The 21,194-nt window shown below is 46.6% G+C and overlaps 1 protein-coding gene across 2 annotated transcripts in view; it reads left to right on the top strand.

Annotated features, from left to right (window-relative positions):
- Window positions 1-21,194, top strand: part of RABGAP1 (RAB GTPase activating protein 1) — a 138,090-nt gene that overhangs the window by 101,224 nt on the left and 15,672 nt on the right. For both annotated transcript variants that reach the window (XM_069748520.1, XM_069748521.1), the window contains exons 17-21: window positions 158-301; window positions 5,053-5,094; window positions 5,245-5,373; window positions 12,503-12,595; window positions 20,493-20,603. In XM_069748520.1, coding sequence (XP_069604621.1) covers window positions 158-301; window positions 5,053-5,094; window positions 5,245-5,373; window positions 12,503-12,595; window positions 20,493-20,603 — 519 coding nt within the window. The remainder of the gene's footprint in view (window positions 1-157; window positions 302-5,052; window positions 5,095-5,244; window positions 5,374-12,502; window positions 12,596-20,492; window positions 20,604-21,194) is intronic.

Below are 21,194 nucleotides of genomic sequence, written 5' to 3'. Positions count from 1 at the left end.
CAAAATCAGGAATTGGCTGCTCTGTGAAGTTGTGCGGTGGATAATATTTTGCTCGAGTTCCCATGCCGTCCTATAGATCTTCATATAATGCAATGTTGTGTTTCTGCATTCTTCCTCCAGTACCTTCACACTTTAATATTTTGTTTCCGTCCATCAGGAATACATTGCAGACCTCTACACCCACTTCCTGGAGATCAGCCTCGAGGCTCACATGTACGCCTCCCAATGGTTTCTGACCCTCTTTACAGCCAAATTCCCGCTCTACATGGTCTTCCACATCATCGACTTGCTCCTGTGCGAGGTTTGTACAACCCGCCGTCCTGCTGAATACTTAATTGCAGATTTGCACACAGATCCTGCGCCTCATACGCCGCTAATGGGATGAATGAAGGATATGTAGAACTGTGGGATATTTGGGTTACAGGGACCCATAGGCCTGATCTGCGAGCCTGCACTGCCCCCTGCTGGTGACATGATTTACAGCCTTTCTCAGGAGTCCCGTCTTCAGCCACATTGCAATAACCATCCAGTATTATACACTCAGGTGTGACGCCCAGTAACAAACGCTCTAGAATCTTACAAAAAACGTCTGCAGATTTTGCAAATGTTAAGTTTCATCAGTTTCCCTGTGTATGGGGAATCGGCATTAAACAGCTAAGCAAAAAAAAAAGAGAAGCCCACTAAGGCCTCATTAATTTTTATTTTTTTTTTACATACAAAAAAATTAGCCCGGTTTCCATCAGTGCGGTATCCATTATTCTCGTATAAAAGAAAACACATACATTTTTAAATCCTCTTTTTCCCATTAAATAGTAAAACCGACCGCTCGTGGATTGCACATAAATGGCGCTTGTGTGCTTTCCATTTTTTGTTATGGGCCTGTTGGTTTGAGTGGGTGACTTTGCTCGAAAACCAACAAGTCTTGTGTTTTGTTTTGTTTTTTTGCTGTCATTCAGTCCAAAAAATTCTTTGCTTGGTGAACAGACGCTGCTCATCATTGAAATTGCGTCATCAAGAAGGAAACGTCATTTACGCAAAATTCTGGAAATCACTTGATAGATAGACACGTCAATTGATTAAAAGGAAAACTTTTACAAAACATCTGGATTTATTCAGTATGGAGTATGAGCGCCACATGCAGGAAGCCCCGCATTTAGATGTCTCCTATTAATGGTCGTCTGAGGAAGGTTCTGCCGCTGAATGCACTTGGGCAAATCATCAAGATCCGCTGCTGGCAGCTCCTTTTGCAATTGCTGATTATTAACGTCCCAGATGTGCTCGATGGGAGACAATTCCATGTTTAGGCTGCTCACAGTAGTATGAGCAAAATGCGGCCTGGCGTTGTTAAAAATCGTCACCTGAGACATTTTAGAGAACTGGTTCCAAGACCAAACCAATGTAGAATGAAGACGAATCATTTGCAGATCAGTAATGTGTCTATCCATCCTGTTATATCCACTATTCCCTGGCGTTACTATGTCAGTGGTGATATTGATAGAACACTAATGTAAGGACTTCCGAGTGACGCCTGAGGGCCATGTTGATGTGTTTAATGGTACTATATGCATCTGTGACAAATTCCAAGAACATTCTATGGCTAGAGCACACTGCATTTAAAAAGAAAGAAAAATTGCAATTAACCCAAAACAACCCCACCATAATGCCACAAACAAAAAGACAGTGTGTGCAGTGTGCTTTATATTTCACTGTGCTCTTTAAAGGGGTTTTCTGGTTTTGGAAAACCCCTTTCACTAACCTGTAGTTTTTAAGAAATTGAGCTTTGCTCACTCTTCCCCGGTCCAGCTCTGAGTCTCTCTACTTTTGCTTCTGGTGTCAGTTCTTATCTTCAAAGATGGACGGCTCTGCAGCCAATTAATAAGCTCACTGGCTTTTCCTGAGTTGACGGCATGAGCTGCTGAGCTCACTGATTGGCTTTGAATGGGATATTGCAGATAGTAAGACACCAGGAGCAGCAGCCGTCATTCTGCTCTGGACCCAGAGAGTGTGAGTAGAGATGCTTTTTTTTTTTTTTTTTGTGCAAACTGCAGCCATGGGACTGTAGTTTTCTGAAACAAGAAACCCCCTTTTAATGTGACACAGCTCCTCCCAAAAAGTTAAAGGGGCAATCATGCTTCTGACATTTTGTAACCTATTTTTAGAATATCCCTTAAATAGCTAGATGTTTCTCCAGAACAAAGTCAGAAGTGTGACAACTGTCTTGTCAGGTGACCCTAGGCTGGGACTCCTTTCCTGTCCCTAACGCTAGGTGCACCCTAGCTATCCCTGCTCTCCTGATTACTTCTGGTGGTGAGGACGCCGGGGCCACCTACCTTGCTGACCTCTTGAATCAGCTCTATATCTGCCCCCCTCCACAACCCAGAGAAGTGGGGGAAGAAGAGTGTATGTGTTTACACAGATCACACCAGCAAGGTAGGACATACAGGGATAAAGGAAAAATACCAATCATACAAATATGCACTCACAGACAACAGGGGGACACAAGGGAGAAAAGGGAGGTAAATCAAATAGGAGAGGATGAGTATTTGCACACAGCAGAAACACCTCTACCAACAACCGACTCCTCCACTCCACACCAGGCAGTACACGACTAACACTGGCAATCCAGAAGATTGCTAGAGGCAGGAATATATAGGAGAGGGGAGTGGCCAATACTGAACAGCTGAGATCATCCAAGCTGAGAGGCTGCAGAGACTCTAAGCTGAACAGTTTAACCCCTGCACTGCTTACAGAAACCTGCACCGTTTAATATGAAGGAGAGGTTCTTCTAATTGGTGCAGGAGCATGTGAAATCAGACGCTGCGGTCTTCTGACCACTCTGTCACGGTAAACTTGTCACAAGACGTCCCCGATAAACAATTATCTTTCTGATCTTTTCATTCACATTAATTGTCAAGATAGTTGGAAGTGGGGGAACCATAAAGATAAATGTATAAAACAGACCTTAAAGGGAATCTTTCAGTAGGTTCAACCCTCTTAACCCCTTTCTGACCTCGGACGGGATAGTACGTCCGAGGTCAGAAGCCCCGCTTTCATGCGGGCTCCGGCGGTGAGCCCGCATCAAAGCCGGGACATGTCAGCTGTTTTGAACAGCCGACATGTGCCCGTAATAGGCGCGGGCAGAATCACAATCTGCCTGCGCCTATTAACTAGTTAAATGCCGCTGTCAAACGCAGACAGCGGCACTTAACTACCTCTTCCGGCCGGGCGGCCGGAAATGATGGCATCGCCGACCCCCGTCACATGATCGGAGGTCGGCGATGCTTCAGTATTGTAACCATTGAGGTCCTTGAGACCTCTATGGTTACTGATCGCTGGTAGCTGTGAGCGCCCCCCTGTGGTCGGCGCTCACAGCACACCTGATTTTCTGCTACATAGCAGCGAACAGCAGATCGCTGCTATGTAGCAGAGGCGATCGTGCTGTGCCTGCTTCTAGCCTCCCATGGAGGCTATTGAAGCATGGCAAAAGGAAAAAAAAAATGTTAAAAAAATATAAAAGTTTAAATCACCCCCCTTTCGCCCCATTCAAAATAAATCAATAAAAAAAAAATCGAACCTACACATATTTGGAATCGCCGCGTTCAGAATCGCCCGATCTATCAATTAAAAAAAGCATTAACCTGATCGCTAAACGGCGTAGCGAGAAAAAAATTCAAAACGCCAGAATTACGTTTTTTTGGTCGCCACGACATTGAATTAAAATGCAATAACGGGCGATCAAAAGAACGTATCTGCACCAAAATGCTATCATTAAAAATGCCAGCTCTGCATGCAAAAAAGAAGCCCTCACCTGACCCCAGATCACGAAAAATGGAGACGCTGCGAGTATCGGAAAATGGCACAATTTTTTTTTTTTTTTTTAGCAAAGTGTGGAATTTTTTTCACCACTTACATAAAAAATAACCTAGACATGTTTGGTGTCTATGAACTTGTACTGACCTGGAGAATCATAATGGCAGGTCAGTTTTAGCATTTAGTGAACCTAGCAAAAAAGCAAAGCAAAAAACAAGTGTGGGATTGCACTTTTTTTTTTGCAATTTCACCGTACTTGGAATTTTTTTTCCCGTTTTCTAGTACACAGCATGGTAGAACCAATGATGTCGATCAAAAGTACAACTCGTCCCGCAAAAAATAAGCCCTCACATGGCCAAATTGACGGAAAAATAAAAAAGTTCTGGCTCTGGGAAGGAGGGGAGCGAAAAACGAACATGGAAAAACGAAAATCCCAAGGTCATGAAGGGGTTAATCTGTCTACATGGCCATGTAGGTGATAGGAACCAGAATACAATGTTCCCTTGATATCTGCAATATAATGTCTTATTCCAGAAAAATCCATGTTTCCCTTAATATGTTAATGAGCTGTTAAGATCTATGGGTCGGACCTAGATCTCCTGGAGAATCTACGCCTGGAGCTTATCATAAATGAAAAGGGAAATTCCCAGTGTGAGACATGTAATGACTGACAGTCCGCTCTACGTCTCACACTGGTAACACTTCCTTTCATTTACTCTAAGCTCTGGAGGCAGATTCTCGGGGAGATCTTTGGCCGCCCCATTTCAGATAAAGCGAACCTGTCACCATGTTTGGCCAATGTGAGATACGGCCACCACCTTTCAGAGCTGATATACAGTATTCTATAATGCTGTATATCTGCCCCCAACCCGACCTGTAAGAGAAGAAAAGTAACCTTTATTATACTCACCTTGCAGGGCCGCCCGAGGGGTGTTGATGTACTTGGGTCCGGCGCTTCCCATCTTCTTCAGAGTGCTGTCCTCTTCCTCGCTCCGTGTGGATGGCGAGTGCCTGCATCATCCACAGAGTTTTCTCTCCATCGTGCTCCTGTGCAGACGCCGGGAAAGTACTAAGAGCCCCGGCACCTGCGCACTGCAGTACTTTGCTCTGCCCCCAATATATAAAGGGGTCTCCCATTCTCCTGATAGATGGGAAACCAGTAATACCGTAAATATTTAAGATGTAACAACTCCTTAACAGTGCTGTGCTCTAAATAATTCACAATTTCTGTTTTCTCCGCAGGGTATAAGTGTCATTTTTAATGTTGCACTGGGACTATTAAAGGTATGTGTTTCTTAAGTCACGTCTGATCTATTCTAGATTATTACACATGGGTAGTAAATCCTAACCTGACTGACTGGATTTGGACTTGAACATACTTTTTTTTTTTTTTTTTCTTCTACACTGATACATCACTCATCCATTTCCTCCTAGACCTCTAAGGATGACTTGCTCCTCACAGATTTTGAGGGCGCGCTAAAATTCTTCCGTGTTCAGCTTCCAAAAAGATACCGCTCCGAGGACAATGCAAAAAAGTTGATGGAACTGGCCTGCAGCCTAAAGGTAAATTTAAGAACGGTCTGATAGATGATGCTATCCATCTCATTTTGGAAACTCTGGGGGCGAAGATATTTTCTAAGTTGGGATTTCATCAAGTTCATCAATCTCATTGCCGGCTGGTTTACGACCGATTTGATGCTTCGCTCTCTGCCGGGTAAATCCACTTGTGATTATGAACTACCCATTGTAGGATATTTTAGAGTTTAAGATATTTGATGTAACAATCGGCTGACGAAGCACAAATTGGCGCACACAAAACCGCCAGATATGTAGATTTACGCACTTTCACCGCACTCAGCTAATGCTCTAAATCTCTCTTTCCTGCACTTTACTGATCACACAGATCTTTCCTACTTTTTCTTTGATGTCCTAGGTACCTCTAGGGTTATTTTTTTCCCCTGACCACATGAATGTTAATGTAAACTATTACCATTTATATATTATATAACTTTCTTACTATTAATATTTGAAAACGGTGAAATTAAAGGGGTCGTCCAGCTATTGTCTGCAGTTCTCACACTTCCTTCGGACATCTTCTGCAGCGTGAGCAGGTCATGATGGGCCGCAGCGCTCATGTGCATGAACAATATCACACGAGTACAAGAAGACGCCTATGGGATGGTGACCGTGGGGGAGTATAAGCTTTTGTTATATTACACAAAGGGTTGCATGTAAAAAGGGGATGTCCCAAGTAGTAGATATACTTTTAAGACAATTCATCAAAGCTTTTTCTCCAATCAAAAGTGTTGGAAGAAGTTTTGAAAAGTTGCTCTGTTTTTTTATGCGCAGCACGGTGTTGTGCCAGACTTTTGGGACTTTTGGAATATTTGCGCCAGTTTTCATCAGCAGAGCTGGGGTGTGACAACGCCCGCTGTCCAATTTATCCAAAGTGTCGGCATCTTGTACAGTAGAAATGTCGCTCCAGTCTCTGACCGGAGTAGCATTTATGGAGTGGTGCACAGAGGAGCAGTCCACTCACAAGACGCGCCAAATTGTATTATCTGGAGTTCACCTCTTAATGAATTCTGCACCTTGTACTCCAGCAAGTCTGGCGTAGAGCGACCATGCGTCTCTTTGGATCGGCCCTTTAGTCCCTGATTCACCAAAGCTTTTATGGCAGAATTCTATAGTAAAAGCTTTGAGGAGTCACTACATTTTTGTACAGCGAGTTAAAATAAAATAAATAAAGTTTAGCAATTTTTGGTATTTTCACCCCATTTTTACCCAGCTCCAACAAGTAGTTAGATCATGGTCACCCTAAAAAAAAAAAAAAAAAAACGTGATCGGAGTTAAACTATGAGCTTATTTTTCATCTGTCGCTACCATGCGAGTTCTGGGAGAGTTTCTAGAGTTTCTTAAATAGGATAAGAGTATGAAATGAACTAAACATGGCTCCTTAAGGGCTCATGGGTGTAAATAAGGCAACAAAGGCAATTATTACTTCTTTATTTGGCAAGAGTGTGTGCACCAAAGTATATGATTCAGTGTGATTCCTGCCTGTTCTTTTCATAACAATCATAGTTTTCTCTGCTGCAGAGCTCATATACTGAGAATTGTACAACCCAACCCACATCACTGATTGGCAGTTTTCTGTGTGCACTGTTCATAGGCAGTAAGCTGCTAATTAGTACTCGGGACATGTTTACACAGAACAGTTGACTAGGAGGCACCAGATACCTAGTCATGTAAGGCTAGCCTCCTGATGATAAAGCACTGATTTTATTGAAACAGAGACACTCAGCCCAGTAAGTGACACATCGCTGCAATCAGGGTCTCTGCCCCTACATCATGTTGTTCTCAGATTACATGGCAAAACCTGCGCTCCCCTTCAATCATAAGGCTGTAAGGCAGAGAGATCCGGGCAAAATGTTTCTTCTTTTGTATTCCGGAGGTTCAGCCAGGATCGCCTCTAATGGCCGGTCTGTGCTGCCCCGCGATCAGCGTGTGTAATTGTCCGCTTCGCTCTGTGCTCCGTGCACGCGGTCAGCGAGCCCTGCTATTCTGGAGAGTGGTTAATAATGCAGGAGGTTTTGTTTCCATCCAAGGATATCCTGTGTGTTGTCTCAGCATACCCGGGGAAAGCTGCAGTCTGCGGCGGCGGCTCCTCTCTGCTGACTCACGGGTGTAAGTATCCTGCAGATTACGGCTTTCTGCCTCTTATCGCTGCCATTGCGGCTCCTTTTTCTCAGTTATCAGACTTTTCCACAAGCTTCTGATGTAGGACAGTTTATAGCAGGAGCAGTGTGGACCCGTTCCAGGACGCCGGTGACCACACGTCCGGCCCGTCCTCGTAGGCCTGCTCCCTGCATCTATTAGGACATTGCTGCGCTGACGACACCCCAGCACAAAAATGTGCAAACATTTGAAACTTTGGATTTAAGTTTTTGCTGTAAATTTTTTATTTTTTTATTTTTTTTTTTAATAATGATTTTTGCTATTACTTGATGTAAATTGCTGCTTATATTATGGAGGGTTTTATATTGCTAGATTGCTGTCCCCAGACTTTCTACATTGGGGGTATGCGGCTTAGGATTCCCTTTGATTAGCTGTGGTTCTGACAAACGTGGCCGTTCCGGACCGTCCATCTTGGGTTAGTGTATGTCTGCGCGCATCGTCCCCTGGCACTAAGGTTGTGTGCATACAACGTCTTTAACCCTGCTGTTCTGTTGGTCAAAAATGACCGACTTTGAACTTCAATATTCTTTAAAATATTCAAGATGCGGCTCTGAAACCCGTGGCCAACCGACCCATCCTCATTTAAGTCAATCAACCACAAGTTTCAGAACCGCATCTTGAATACCCCAAAAAATACCAAAGTTCAAAATAGGTCTCCCCAGACCGAACAGAACAGCAGGGTTAAGACACCGGCGCACCCGCCCGGACTTTACTACGCAAATCTACTTTAGTTGTTGGTCTTTTGCCAGAAATGGCTTCTTTGGATTTACCGCTGTTTACCTTGCGGTGCGGACGGTGCCTTTTTTCTTTTTCTTTTTTTTTTTTTTACACATTTAAAATGTAATAAGTGGACCGTTTCCTAGAAAAATCCTCCCAAAAAATGATAATTCTGCTCCTTTTAAGCACTTCACGGTTTCAGAACCCTAAAACTGTTTAAAAAGAAAAAAAAAAGTGACAACAATGAACGTGCACAGCAGTATAGTTTTTACATTGTTGCACATTATGTTCATTTTTTTTTTTTTTTTTGCTACACTTTTTTTCGTTGCTTTTTTTTAGGCAAAATCCGCTTGAAAAAAAAGATGGTGTGCATACCCTAATACCCCATCACAGGTGGGTTTTAAAGCCAAGCTGACCACGATCTGCTCACCAGTGGGCAGCCCTCAATCTAAAATGGGGTGCCTTGATTGGGAATGATCTTTAGTGTTTGACATGAAGTCAAGTAGGCTGGATGGACATGGATAAACTGGAGAAGCCCTCATGGTAAAGGGTTATTCCTATCATCAAAATGCAGTAGGTGTAATAATATTAGCAAATTCCTCCAGTTAGAAATGTAGTATAGTTCTTCTGATGCGCTATGTCGTTTACCCCATGTGCAGGGCATTGCAGTAGCTTAGGTATCTAAGGTTACGACCGCTCATATAGTGACAGTTAGTTACTAGTGGTCGTAACCATGGATACCTAAGCTTCTGCAGTGAATGTCCTGCACATGGGGTAAATGACATAGCGCATCAGGAGAACTATAAATCATTTATAATTGGAGGTATGCGCTAATATTATTAGGTTACAGCCTCCACTGACCCCGCTGCCACCTCACCAACACCGGAGCTGCTGCAGCCCCCGAACCTACTGTCTCCTTCCCCATCATCCTATAGAATAGGAGGCCGCCAGTGGCCGGGTCTTCTACTCTCTGTACCGGTCTGTGACTATTAGTGGGGTCTTTGTCATTTTTATTTCTGTTTTTTATGTAGGAGACTGGGTGGAACATCATGTGGGGGATTATTATTTCTTTTTAGAGCACCATTGATTCCATATCAGTATAATAATAGATGATGTTCCCCACCAGTCCTCACCTCTGCCCTCCTTGCCAGTGTACACACAGCAGGAAGCTGCAGCAGTTGCCACCTGTGTTCCGTCATCATCGGAGATGTACTGCAGCGGTCCGCTGACCACTTGCACTACCCCTCCCATTTACTGATACCCCAACAGAACTAGTGGTCGGCCATCAGTGCACTCAGTCTCTTTAATTTTAGCAGGGGACCGGGTGGAAGCCAAAGCAAAAGGACTGAAGGCATTCTCAGCCATCCAATGTAAAACCAGCTCTACTTGTTCTGGCCTCAGCATTCATCCAGCATTTTTCGGGCCTACGAAATCACACAGGAGGTCTTGACGCCTGCTTGCACCAGAAGAAGGTGTTTCATTTGGGCACGTAGCAGATACAGATCGGTCACAGCCTCACGCTGCCTGCAGCAGCTACATCACCACCACCAGCAACACGACCACATCATGCTCTCCTCATTGTATTCAACCCCCAAAATATCAGAATATTACACGCCCTTTATACAGAGAGAGCAGTAGGCAGACTATTACACTGCATGTTTTCAGAGTTACCCCCTCCTCCCATAAAAAAAAAAAAAAAAACAATTAAAAAAAATTAAAATAATGTTGGCTACTTCTAACTCTTACACCTCCATCTCCTCCTGAACCTCCTGCTCCACTTGGACCTCTGCCTCCTGGTTCAATCAACAAGTCACAGTTAACCACTTAACGAGCCTTGCAATGTGACTTAGGATAAAAGCCAAATCAGAATCTGAATTTGCAGACGCAGTGTTTTGGGCTGTTGCCCCTCGTCAGTGCAAAGTATGAGGACTGATTTGGCTAGCTGAGAGGCTTTGGACTGGGGTGTAAGGGGTAACATTTCTCCTAGAGTGACATACCAGATCTGGCTTGTCAAATCAGCCAAATCAGTTCTCATACTTAGCACTGACGAGGGCCAATAGCTCGAAACACTGTCTGCAAATTGAGAGTCTGATTTGGCTTTTATCCTAAATCATATTACAAGACCCGGGTTGATAGTGACTTGTAGGGTCGCTACTTCCAACAGGTGGCGCTATAGAGCTCCAGTCCTCTTCTCTCTGAAGAGGCAATTTGCATATTAAATTTCCCAGAGGAGCATTGTAGGGCGAATAAGCCTCCTTACCTTGACGTTTTATTTTAAGTAATTTTCCTATTCATATTTGTTTGCAGGGCAATTGTCCCACTTTTACCCCCCATTTAGCTTCCTTTTGCAGTCCCCTTGCCCTTATTATGACCGTTTTACAGCCATGTTTACGCACCTAAGTGCGGGTCCCCATTCGCTTCTATTGGGTTTGGATTTGTGGTCAAGTTCGGTCCTGAATTAAACTTTTAACTGTAGCTTTGTCAAACCCGCCGAACATCCACTGGGCCGCTCATCCCTACTCTTTTTTTTTTTATTCAAATACATTTTTATTAAGAATAACAAGATAAATGACATGTTACATACTCATTTTCAATACAAAGCTTTTTCCCCCCCCTTCAAACATTCCCCTTCAATCCCACCACCCCCCAACCCCACCCAACAAAGCAGCTCACCTTGCTTAGCACTTCCATCATTAGACCAATATACTATCTAATCCCTCGGCCAATAATATAAGCCACATTTAACATTACCATTAACTCTCCCTCTATAATACCCCTATCCCATAGCAATCCACGGAGACCACATTTTATTGAACATTTCGATTTTCCCTCTTTTTTTATAAAACCCCTTTTCCAGTGTCAGGCCCTGCTTCACATACTGGAGGAACTCTCCTCTTGACGGCGGTTCTTCCCTAATCCAATTTCGAGCTATTACCTTCCTAGCCATGTATAACAATCTGGCAATAGCTATCTTTAGGTTGTTATCCACTCCAATCTCATCCACACATCCCAACAAGCACACAAGTGGATCCCTTGGCACCGTGCATCCATACGCACCTTCCATACGACTCAAAACTACCACCCAAAAAGCAGCCAGTCTCGGACACGTCCACATCATATGGAGTATATCAGCATCTGCAGTTTTACACCTCGGGCATTCAGAATCATCACGCAAACCAGCCTTATATAGCACCATCGGTGACTTATAAACCCTGTGTATCACATAGAGCTGTGACAGTCTATACGGTTCGCTCAGTGACAATCGTGGGACCCATTCTAGCACCGACTCCCAAGTCTCATTCTCCATTGGACCCAGATCCCTCTCCCACTTAGCTCTCGCCATTATTGGAAACCCCAATAGGAAAGTGTGCAACAGATCTTTATACAAAGTAGATATGACTCCCCCAGTAGTCCCTTCATTACACACATACTCCAGTACTATATCCCTCTGAATTCCAATACCTCCGTTTCTACTCTGAGCTCCAAAAGCATGCCGCTCATCCCTACTCTTAATACATCTCATTATTGTTTGCCTTTTTTGCTGCTGTATCACACTGCTGACTCATGTGCAGTCTGTGATCTATTACTATAACCAAATTGTTTTCAAACGTGCTGTTGCTTAGTTCTATTCCTCTCATTCTATAGACGTAATTTTCGTTTTTCTTGCCCTGATGTAAAATCTTGCATTTCGGTTAGAATACATATTCAATTCTTTCTCTGTCTTCTCTAGTGTTGGCTATCCCTCCTAGCTTTGCATCATCTGCAAATTTGATCAGTTTACCTTCAGTTCCCTTATCTAGATCATTTCTACGTAAAAATGAACACTGGGCCAGAATTTTATCTGCCGGGAAAAAAGTTGTTTGCCAGCGTACAGATTACAAATTATTCAGCTTGTCCCGCTGAAACTGTGTGTAGTCCTCTGATTACTCAAGTTTTTATCAGATTTCCTGAGCCGCTGAGGCCAATGATTGGCTGCAGTGGTCACGTCTTCTGTAGTGGTGATGTCATCAGTGCAGCTTGTAAATAACGAGAACAGCAGCAGAGAGGCAGCGCTGGAGCAAAGCTTGATATGTATGTAAAGCTCTGTTGGTTAATTTAAGGAAGAGGAAACTGATAATGGTCGTATTCCTGAAAAATCCACATTTTTCTTAATATTCAAATGATCTGTTAAGATCTGTGGGCCGGACGTAGATCTCCCTGAGAATCTGCTGATTAATAATTTTGCCCTTTTACATTTTAGATTAGTCAGAAAAAGCTCAAAAAATACGAACGTGAATATCAAATGATGAGAGAGCAGCAAGCACAACAGGAAGACCCGGTCGAAAGGTTTGAGGTGAGTAATATTGTGTTTTATAATGGCTTTCTTCTTTTTGGCGCTATTTAAGCCCTTTGTTTATTGTACTTTTATACTCATGAACCAGAGTGTGATTACCTTATTAATATGCAGGAAAGCCTCAATCCGTTCTTGGGGGTTGGATACATTTTCCAGAGCCCTAAGATTTAAACAGCAGCTCAACGTGGACACTCTGTAGGAAAAATATATACCATATTTCTCTATCGCCTCATTGGGGGACACAGGAACCATGGGTGTATGCTGCTGCCACTAGGAGGCTGACACTATGCACAAAAAAAGTTAGCTCCTCCCCTGCAGTGTACACCCCACCGACTGGCATTATGAACTTCAGTTTAGCTTAGTGTCAGTAGGAGGTGGACACGGGTCTTTCATTAAACCCTAATCTACCTCAATGTGCGTCGCTTTCTTTCAGGTTTTCCGGAGGGATACAGGGTGAACAGTCACACCTGTACTCCCACAATGCGGACTATGAGTACGGTGTGTACTGCCACCCCGTATCCTCATAGATCCTTCAGCAAGACCGAGAGCCTAGCACACCAGCGTGCTTAGAAGTCCGTTCCTGCCTCCGTCCCCCACCCACTCTCCCACCAGAGCCTGTCGGTTGCGGAGACGAGGACGTCCATCAGCTCCCTGGACGTCTCATTCCTTCCAGGTTAGTACCGGCGTGGGATATTTAAGGTGAGTATTTTCCCTTCCCAGATCCTCAAAAGGGGGTGCCTTATCTAAGGGGTTTCTGATGCGGGTTGCCTTACATGCAGAGCAGAGGTAGGGGCTTTTTCCTCGAGCAATGGGTCCCATCTCTTCCCAGCCACCGCGCCGCTTCCGTAGCTGCGGCCGCCCTGCCCCCTGTCCCGACGCGGCTGCCTTTACGGACTACCGCACCACTTCTTACCCGTGACCGCGCTGTTCCGGCCGCTCTCAGCGGCCACCTTGCTACCAACGCAGCCTTGTCACGCATCGCTCCGGGCCCCTGCGGTTGCGCTGCTGCGGCCGCTGTAAGCGGCCGTTCATCCTTCTTCAGCGCGGCGGCTTGCCAGGCCGCCACACCGCTTTGGGCCTGCGGCTGCGCTGCTCCGGCCGCTGTATTCGGCTGCTCACCTGCCGCGCCGCTTCCCCCTGCGACGCACCGTTCTGACGCCGCGGCCCTTCTCTGCCGATCACCGATCTCTAATTTAGGCCCCCGGCTTCTGCCCGGGCCTACTTCCGGTGCCGGACTCCGCCCCCTTCCCTCTTCATCGGGCGGGCTTTTCTCCCGCCCGACAATTTCACTGCGGCACCGCCTTTTGTCCGCCCACCGGCGCCATCTTGGGACTCCTGAACCACGAGTCCTTTCGTCTACAGACGTTTGTCGCTACATCTCAGCGGTCACATCCGTAGATCGGCCCAGATTGCGGCTGGAACCCATGCCACCCTCCTCCTACTTCTTCCTCTAATTCCTCTGCCTTAGTCAAATACTTTGCATGTTCGTCTTGTAACTGCAAACTTCCCTCAGGTCAGTCATCTCCACTCTGTCAGGCCTGCAGCAACCCGATTGTGCCCACCGCCCAGGATCCCCCGGCTGCTCCGCTCGAGAGCGATACCCCCACCCCAGGCTGGGTTTCCTCTCTGTCACAATCGGTGGCGGATCTGACAAGGGTGTCCCAAACTCTGGTGTCAGTGCTGGACCGATTACCCCTGCAGACCCCCGCAGTAGCCAGCGGGTCACAGGAAGCTCCGTCCGAGCCCTCCATTGCAAACCGCAAAAGGTCCAGACAGGAACGCCGGTCTGAGTCCTCTTCTCGCTCCATCTCACCACACGGTCCTTCTCTGCGGTCGACTTCCCCCCAGTCCTCCTCCCCTGAGTCAGGCGAGGCGTTCTCTGATGTGCCCTCGGAAGATACTTCGGAGCTGGATTCTAACCAAATCGCTACCATGAGGGATATGGTTCAGAATCTCATTGGAGCGATAAATCTAACCTGTGGCATCAAGGAGTCCTCTACGGAACCCGCAGATCAGGCGGTTTCATTTATATGGGCTATACCACCTTCCAAGTTTTTCGCTCCTCACCCGGAATTCGAGGAGATTATGTCCAGAGGAAGAGAGAACCCGACCAGACGCTTTCAGAGAGGAAAGCGACTTGGCGTTTTATATCCCTTTTCTCCGGAGCTCACCGCTAATTGGACTGCTTCCCCTTCGGTGGATCCTCTGGTTTCCAGACTGTCCACCAACATTCCACTTTCCGGCGGAGCATCTCTGAAGGATTCTAACGATAGTCATAGAATCTTTTGCGAAGTCAGCCTTTGAAGCGGCCTCAGCTAGTCTTTGCCCGGCCTTTGCTTCCACTTGGGTTTCAAAATCCATATCCAAGTGAGCCAAACAACTCCGTCAGGGCATTCTAGACGGGGCTCCACCCGGACAGCTGGCGGAACTTGCCAACCAGATTTCTCACGCGGGTGAATATCTGGTCTTCGCCTCCCCGGATGCCACTTCTTGTGCGGCTCAGGCGTCCAGCAACGCGGTTGCCATCCGCCGGACCATTTGGCTTAAGGCATGGCAGGCAGATTTGTCTTCTAAAAAGTCCCTTACCAGCCTGCCTTTTCAAGGGTCTCGTCTCTTTGGTTCTAAGATGGACCAAATCATCAAGGATGCCACCGGGGGCACAAACTCTCTTCTTCCCCAAGCCAAACCTCGTCGGCCTCCCCCTAGACGTCCATTTCGGTCCTTTCGGCCTTTTTCGTCGCTTCGCGGCGTCAAGCTCTTTTCCCCAGCAGCAACAGAGGTCACAGGCACGTCAGGAGAAGACAGTATCCTTTAGGCCCACTCCTTCCTGGTGTCCTCGCTACTCCCCAGGGTAGATCCTCCAGGCCCAGGACTGGAAGATGCACCTCGGCGTGACTCTCGGCAAGACCCTAACCCATCTCCCAGGCTGGGCGGCCGTCTCCTCTTTTTCAGGGACGTCTGGCTCTCCTCAGTAGAGGACGCATGGGTCAGGGAAGTTGTATCCTCGGGATACAAAATAGAGTTCGTTTCACTTCCCCGGGATCGCTTCTTCGAATCCCGACCTCCAAGAGACCCCGCTCTAGTTCCGGGTTTCTTCGCATCCATCGCTTCACTCCTCAATGCCGGGGTACTCGTTCCCGTCCCAGAAAAAGAACGGTTCACAGGTTTCTATTCAAACCTTTTTGTGGTACCGAAAAAAGACGGCAAGGTTCGTCCCATTCTGGATCTCAAATTACTGAACAGGAGGGTTCGTCTGAAGCACTTCAGGATGGAATCCCTTTGTTCAGTAATTGCTTCCATGGAGGCTCAGGAATTTCTGTGTTCCATAGATATTCAGGACGCCTACCTCCATGTTCCGATATTCCCGGGACATCACTGATTCCTGCGCTTTGCGGTGCTCCAGGAACATTTTCAGTTCGTCGCCCTGCCGTTCGGTCTTGAAACCGCCCCAAGAGTTTTCACGAAGATCATGGCGGCGCAGATGGCCATCTTGAGGGTCAGAGGCCTGGTTCTGTTTCCATACCTCGACGACATCCTCATCAAGGCTCTGTCCTTTTCTTACGCTCACGAAAGCCTGTCCATCGTTCTCGACACTCTAGCCCGTTTCGGGTGGCTGGTCAATCAGAAGAAGTCCTGCCTTATTCCTTCTCAGCGCATAATCTTTCTGGGCATGCTCTTCGACACTCGTCTTTCTTCCCGAAGGCAAGAGATCCATCCTCCGTCGGGATATACGCTTGCTCCAGGGTCCTCGGCCTCCCTCCTTCCGTTCGGCCATGGAGGTCCTGGGGAGGATGGTAGCAACTTTGGAAGCGATTCCCTTCGCCCAATTTCATTTACGACCTCTTCAACAAGCCATTCTGTCTCAGTGGGACAGGTCGGTCTTCTCCCTGGATCATCTGATCCGACTCTCTCTCCGGGTCAAACGGTCCCTCAACTGGTGGGTGACGTCACCTCTCATCTCCCAGGGCAGGTCCTTCCTTCCAGTTCACTGGCAGGTGGTGACAACGGACGCCAGCCTGCTCGGCTGGGGTGCGGTGTTTCGCCACCTGACTGTTCAGGGCCGTTGGTCGGCGCAGGAGTCATCTCTACCGATCAATGTTTTCGAGATTCGGGCCATTTTTCTGTCCCTCCGTCATTGGGAAAGGATTCTCAAGGGCCTACCAATCCGAATCCAGACGGACAACGCCACGGCTGTGGCTTATGTCAACCATCAGGGGGGGACTTGGAGCTCCTTCGCCCTTGCCGAGGTATCCAAGATCCTCCTCTGAGCAGAGGCAACGGTTCCGGTGATATCCGCGGTGCATATCCCCGGCGTGGACAATTGGGCCGCCGACTTACTCAGCCGTGAGGGTCTTGCAGCAGGAGAATGGTCCTTGCACCAGGAAGTTTTCCATCAGATTTGTCTTCGATGGGGAACTCCTGATGTGGACCTCACGGCATCTCGTACGAACAGGAAGGTTCCTCAGTTCGTCTCCCGGTCTCAGGATCCTCTTGCAGTGGGCGTCGACGCTCTGGCCATTCCTTGGTCACGGTTCGTGCTGCCCTACCTGTTCCCACCACTTCCCTTGCTTCCCAAGCTGTTGAAAAAGATCAAAGCGGAAGAGGTGCCGGTCATTCTGATCGCCCCGGATTGGCCCAGGAGAGCTTGGTTCGCGGAGATTGTCAACCTTCTCGCAGATGCCCCCTGACGCCTTCCAGACAGGCCCGATCTGCTGTCTCAGGGTCCGATCTGTCACCCGAATTCTCAGTCGCTCAGTTTAACGGCTTTGCTGTTGAGACCGCAGTTCTAAGAGCGTCCGGCCTTTCGGACCGAGTGATTCACACCATGATCCAGGCTAGGAAGCCTTCGTCTTCCAGGATTTACTACCATATTTGGAAGGCTTACTTCCGTTGGTGCGAGTCCAACCGCGTTTCATCTATGTCCTTTTCTCTGCCTTCCTTCAGGCAGGACTGGATTCGGGCCTTGCTCTTAGTTCCCTAAAGGGCCTGGTTTCTATGATCTCCATCCTTTTTCAGAAGACTTTATCTTCTCGGCCACAGGTTAAGACCTACCTTCCTTCAAGGAGCAGCCCATGCTGTCCCTCTGTATAGGGCCCCGGTGGATTCTTGGGATCTAAATCTGGTACTGGATGTTCTGAGGGTTTCCTCCTTTGAGCCTCTCAGGGAGATTCCCCTGTCAGTTCTATCGTGGAAGGTGGCCTTTCTTGTGGCCATTACTTCGCGTCTCCGATTTGGCGGCTCTCTTGCCGACCTCCGTTCTTAGTTATTCACCAAGACAAGGTGGTCCTCAGGCTTCCGCCTTCCTTCCTTCCTAAGGTAGTTCCTACATTCCACCTCAACGAGGACTTCGTGCTTCCTTCCTTTTGTCCAGCTCCGACTCATCTTCTGGAGCGATCGTTGAACAAGCTGGACCTCGTCAGGGCGGTGAGGATCTACCTGGCTAGAACGGCCGCTTTCCGGAAGACGGATTCTCTTTTTGTCATTCCAGATGGCACGCGTAGATGCCTGCCGGCTTCCAAGGTGACTATTGCTCGCTGGATCAGAACGGCAATTTTGGAGGCTTACCGGGTCAAGAACAGAGTGCCCCCTCCTGGGATAAAAGCTTACTCTACCCGGGCAGTCAGCGCCTCCTGGGCGGTGCACCACAGGGCTTCCGCCCTACAGCTTTGCAAAGCGGCAACCTGGTCTTCCATCCATACGTTCGCCAAATTTTGCAAGGTCCATACCTACGCTTCGGCGGACGCCAAACTAGGCAGTGAGTCCTCTGACCTGATGGAAGTCCGTTTTTCCCACCCCAGGGACTGCTTTTGGACGTCCCATGGTTCCTGTGTCCTTCAATGAGAGGCGATAGAGAAAACAGAATTTTTGGTTGCTTACCGTAAAATCTGTTTCTCATAGCCTCCATTGGGGGACACAGCACCCTCCCAATGTTTCTCAATTTCTATTGTTTTACGTTTTATGACTGATCTCACGTATACAGTTCTCATGTTTGTGTTTGTTTCAATCTTGTTGTTTTTCTCCTACTGCTTTCTCACTAACTGAAGTTCATAATTCCAGTCGGTGGGGTGTACACTGCAGGGGAGGAGCTAACTTTTTGTGCATAGTGGCAGCCTCCTAGTGGCAGCAACATACACCCATGGTTCCTGTGTCCCCCAATGGAGGCTCCGAGAAACAGATTTTACGGTAAGCAACCAAAAATCCTGTTTTTCAGGCGTATAAGACGACTTTTTAACCCCTAAAAATTGTCCCAAAAGTCGGGGGTCGTCTTATATGCCTGGTACGGGTGCACGGAGCGATCCTGGATGGTTCCCAGGGTCTGGAGGAGAGGAGACTCTCCTTCCGGCCCTGGGATCCATATTCATGTAAAAAATAAAGAATAAAAAAAAAAAAAATATGGATATACTCACCCCTCCGACAGACCCTGGCTCTCAGCGGTGCAAGCGTCTGCCTCCGTTCCTAAGAATGCAGTGAGTGAAGGACCTTCGATGGTGTCGCAGTCACGTGAGCGGTCGAGTAACCGCGACGTCATCGAAGGTTCTTCACTCACTGCATTCTTAGGAACGGAGGCAGACGCTTGCACCGCTGAGAGCCAGGGTCCGTCGGAGGGGTGAGTATATCCATATTTTTTATTTTTATTCTTTATTTTTTACATGAATATGGATCCCAGGGCCTGAAGGAGAGTTTCCTCTCCTCCAGACCCTGGGAACCACACGCCGTATAAGATGACTGGGCGTATAAGATGACCCCCGTCTTATACGGCGGGTATATCCCAAATTCCATATTTTATATGGAAAAGTTGGGGGTCGTCTTATACGCCCTAGTCGTCTTATACACCAGAAAATACGGTAACTTTTTTTTGGGAATGTTAAATTTAATTTGTGTGAAATGCTTATTTGTTTCCAATAAGGGAACGCTAAAAAATAAAAATAAAAAGTTCCCGCTCTTCCTACTTTTGTTTTTTTCTGCTTTTTTTCTTTGATCCGATTCTGTCTCATTACAGTCTCCTCCATGTTTCTCATGGAGTTCTCCTCTTCAGTGTCCTAACAGTGACTGTAAAGCCCCCCGCCCCGTACACATTATACAACTGTCGGCCAAGCCCACCGATATCGACAGGTTTGGTTGATGGTCTAATGGGTATGGAGGCACCAGAAAACTGATGATTGGGAGAGATGTCCATAACGTAAGTCCGGTTTGGGACTGCCGATAGCATTGTTCTCCCAGAGTTAATCCACCAGCCGACGTGTTCTCATACAGAACACAGGATTGCTAGGCCGAGCGGGCGCTCCTGTGCATGGGAGAGTTGGCTATCGGCCGCAGCATCATTCAGCTGACATCCATCTTGTCAAATGGCTGCAGCAGGAGCCTCCCCCCTTCCTTGTGTGCCATAGAATAGATTTCAACCCCCTTAGCTAAGGTAAGGTGCTTCAGTTAGACAAAAGACAAAGATGGAACTGATTTGCAGTACATTAGTTCTCTGCAAGATTTCTACCAATGGGCTTTTCCAGGATCCTGCAGAAAATGCTGCAGACTAACCTTTACGTAACTTTTACGCTTTACGTATTTAAGAAGAAAATCAGTTTGTCTGCTGTTGTAACCATCGGATGTGAATCTATGGTACGAGTCGATGAATTGGCCTAATAGAAGGTCCTGTCACTATATACACTGTTTCTATAGGCAGTAAGTAAATCTGATCTGCTGTGTTACTTACTCCACAGCTCCGTGCCTGGGGCGGTTAATATGTACCCTTGGCTTCTAGCTAATGTTTCTTCAGGTTAACTTCATGCAAAGCTTAGTAACACTTGGATTAATCTTTTTTTACCCCGAAAGCCTGTGTGTGCAAGGCAGACAAGACCTACAAGATATACCTGTACATATACCTTTTTTGTTTTCTCTTTAGCGTGAAAACAGACGACTCCAAGAGGCAAATATGAGGCTGGAGCAAGAAAACGATGACTTGGCTCATGAACTGGTTACCAGTAAGATCGCCCTGCGGAAGGACTTGGATAATGTAAGTAATGTCTTTATCTGTGTGACCAGCCAGATGACGCCTGTATATATCCATTCCAATATAGAAATGTTATTGCACAGTAGACATATTGGTCTAATGATTTGTAACCTATAGACCGATATTCTGTATAACATTTTTTGGTCCAAGAGCCACAATGTCATACTGAACCAATCCAAAGGGCCATAAAAAAATGTAAAGGGGTACTTACATGAATACATCACCATAACCACCATCAACACATTAATACATCACCAGAACCAAGTTTTCAGTGTTTGAGAAGGATTTGAATACATTCTGCACAGGTTCTGTTCCAAAAAACGAGTGTGAACATATGCTAACTTACGAGGGGCGATCCAAAAGTAATGATAATCAATACTAAATACAATGAATATAGTCAAAAATTTTTTTTTTTTTTTTTTACATAGTCTCCTATAAAGTCTATACATTTAGTACATCTCTTTTCTAAACTTAGAATTCCCTTAGAAAAAAATTCTTGATCCTCAAAAAAATCCCCAACAGCGGTTATCACGTCGCTATTGTCGTCAAATTTCTTGCCCCGGAGGTGTTCCTTGAGTCGAGGAAAGAGAAAGA

The sequence above is a fragment of the Ranitomeya imitator genome, chromosome 2, assembly GCF_032444005.1.
Source record: "Ranitomeya imitator isolate aRanImi1 chromosome 2, aRanImi1.pri, whole genome shotgun sequence".
Taxonomy (NCBI): Eukaryota; Metazoa; Chordata; class Amphibia; order Anura; family Dendrobatidae; genus Ranitomeya; species Ranitomeya imitator.
The sequence above is the reverse complement of the archived record's forward strand: the minus strand, read 5'-3'. Positions and strand labels throughout refer to the sequence as shown.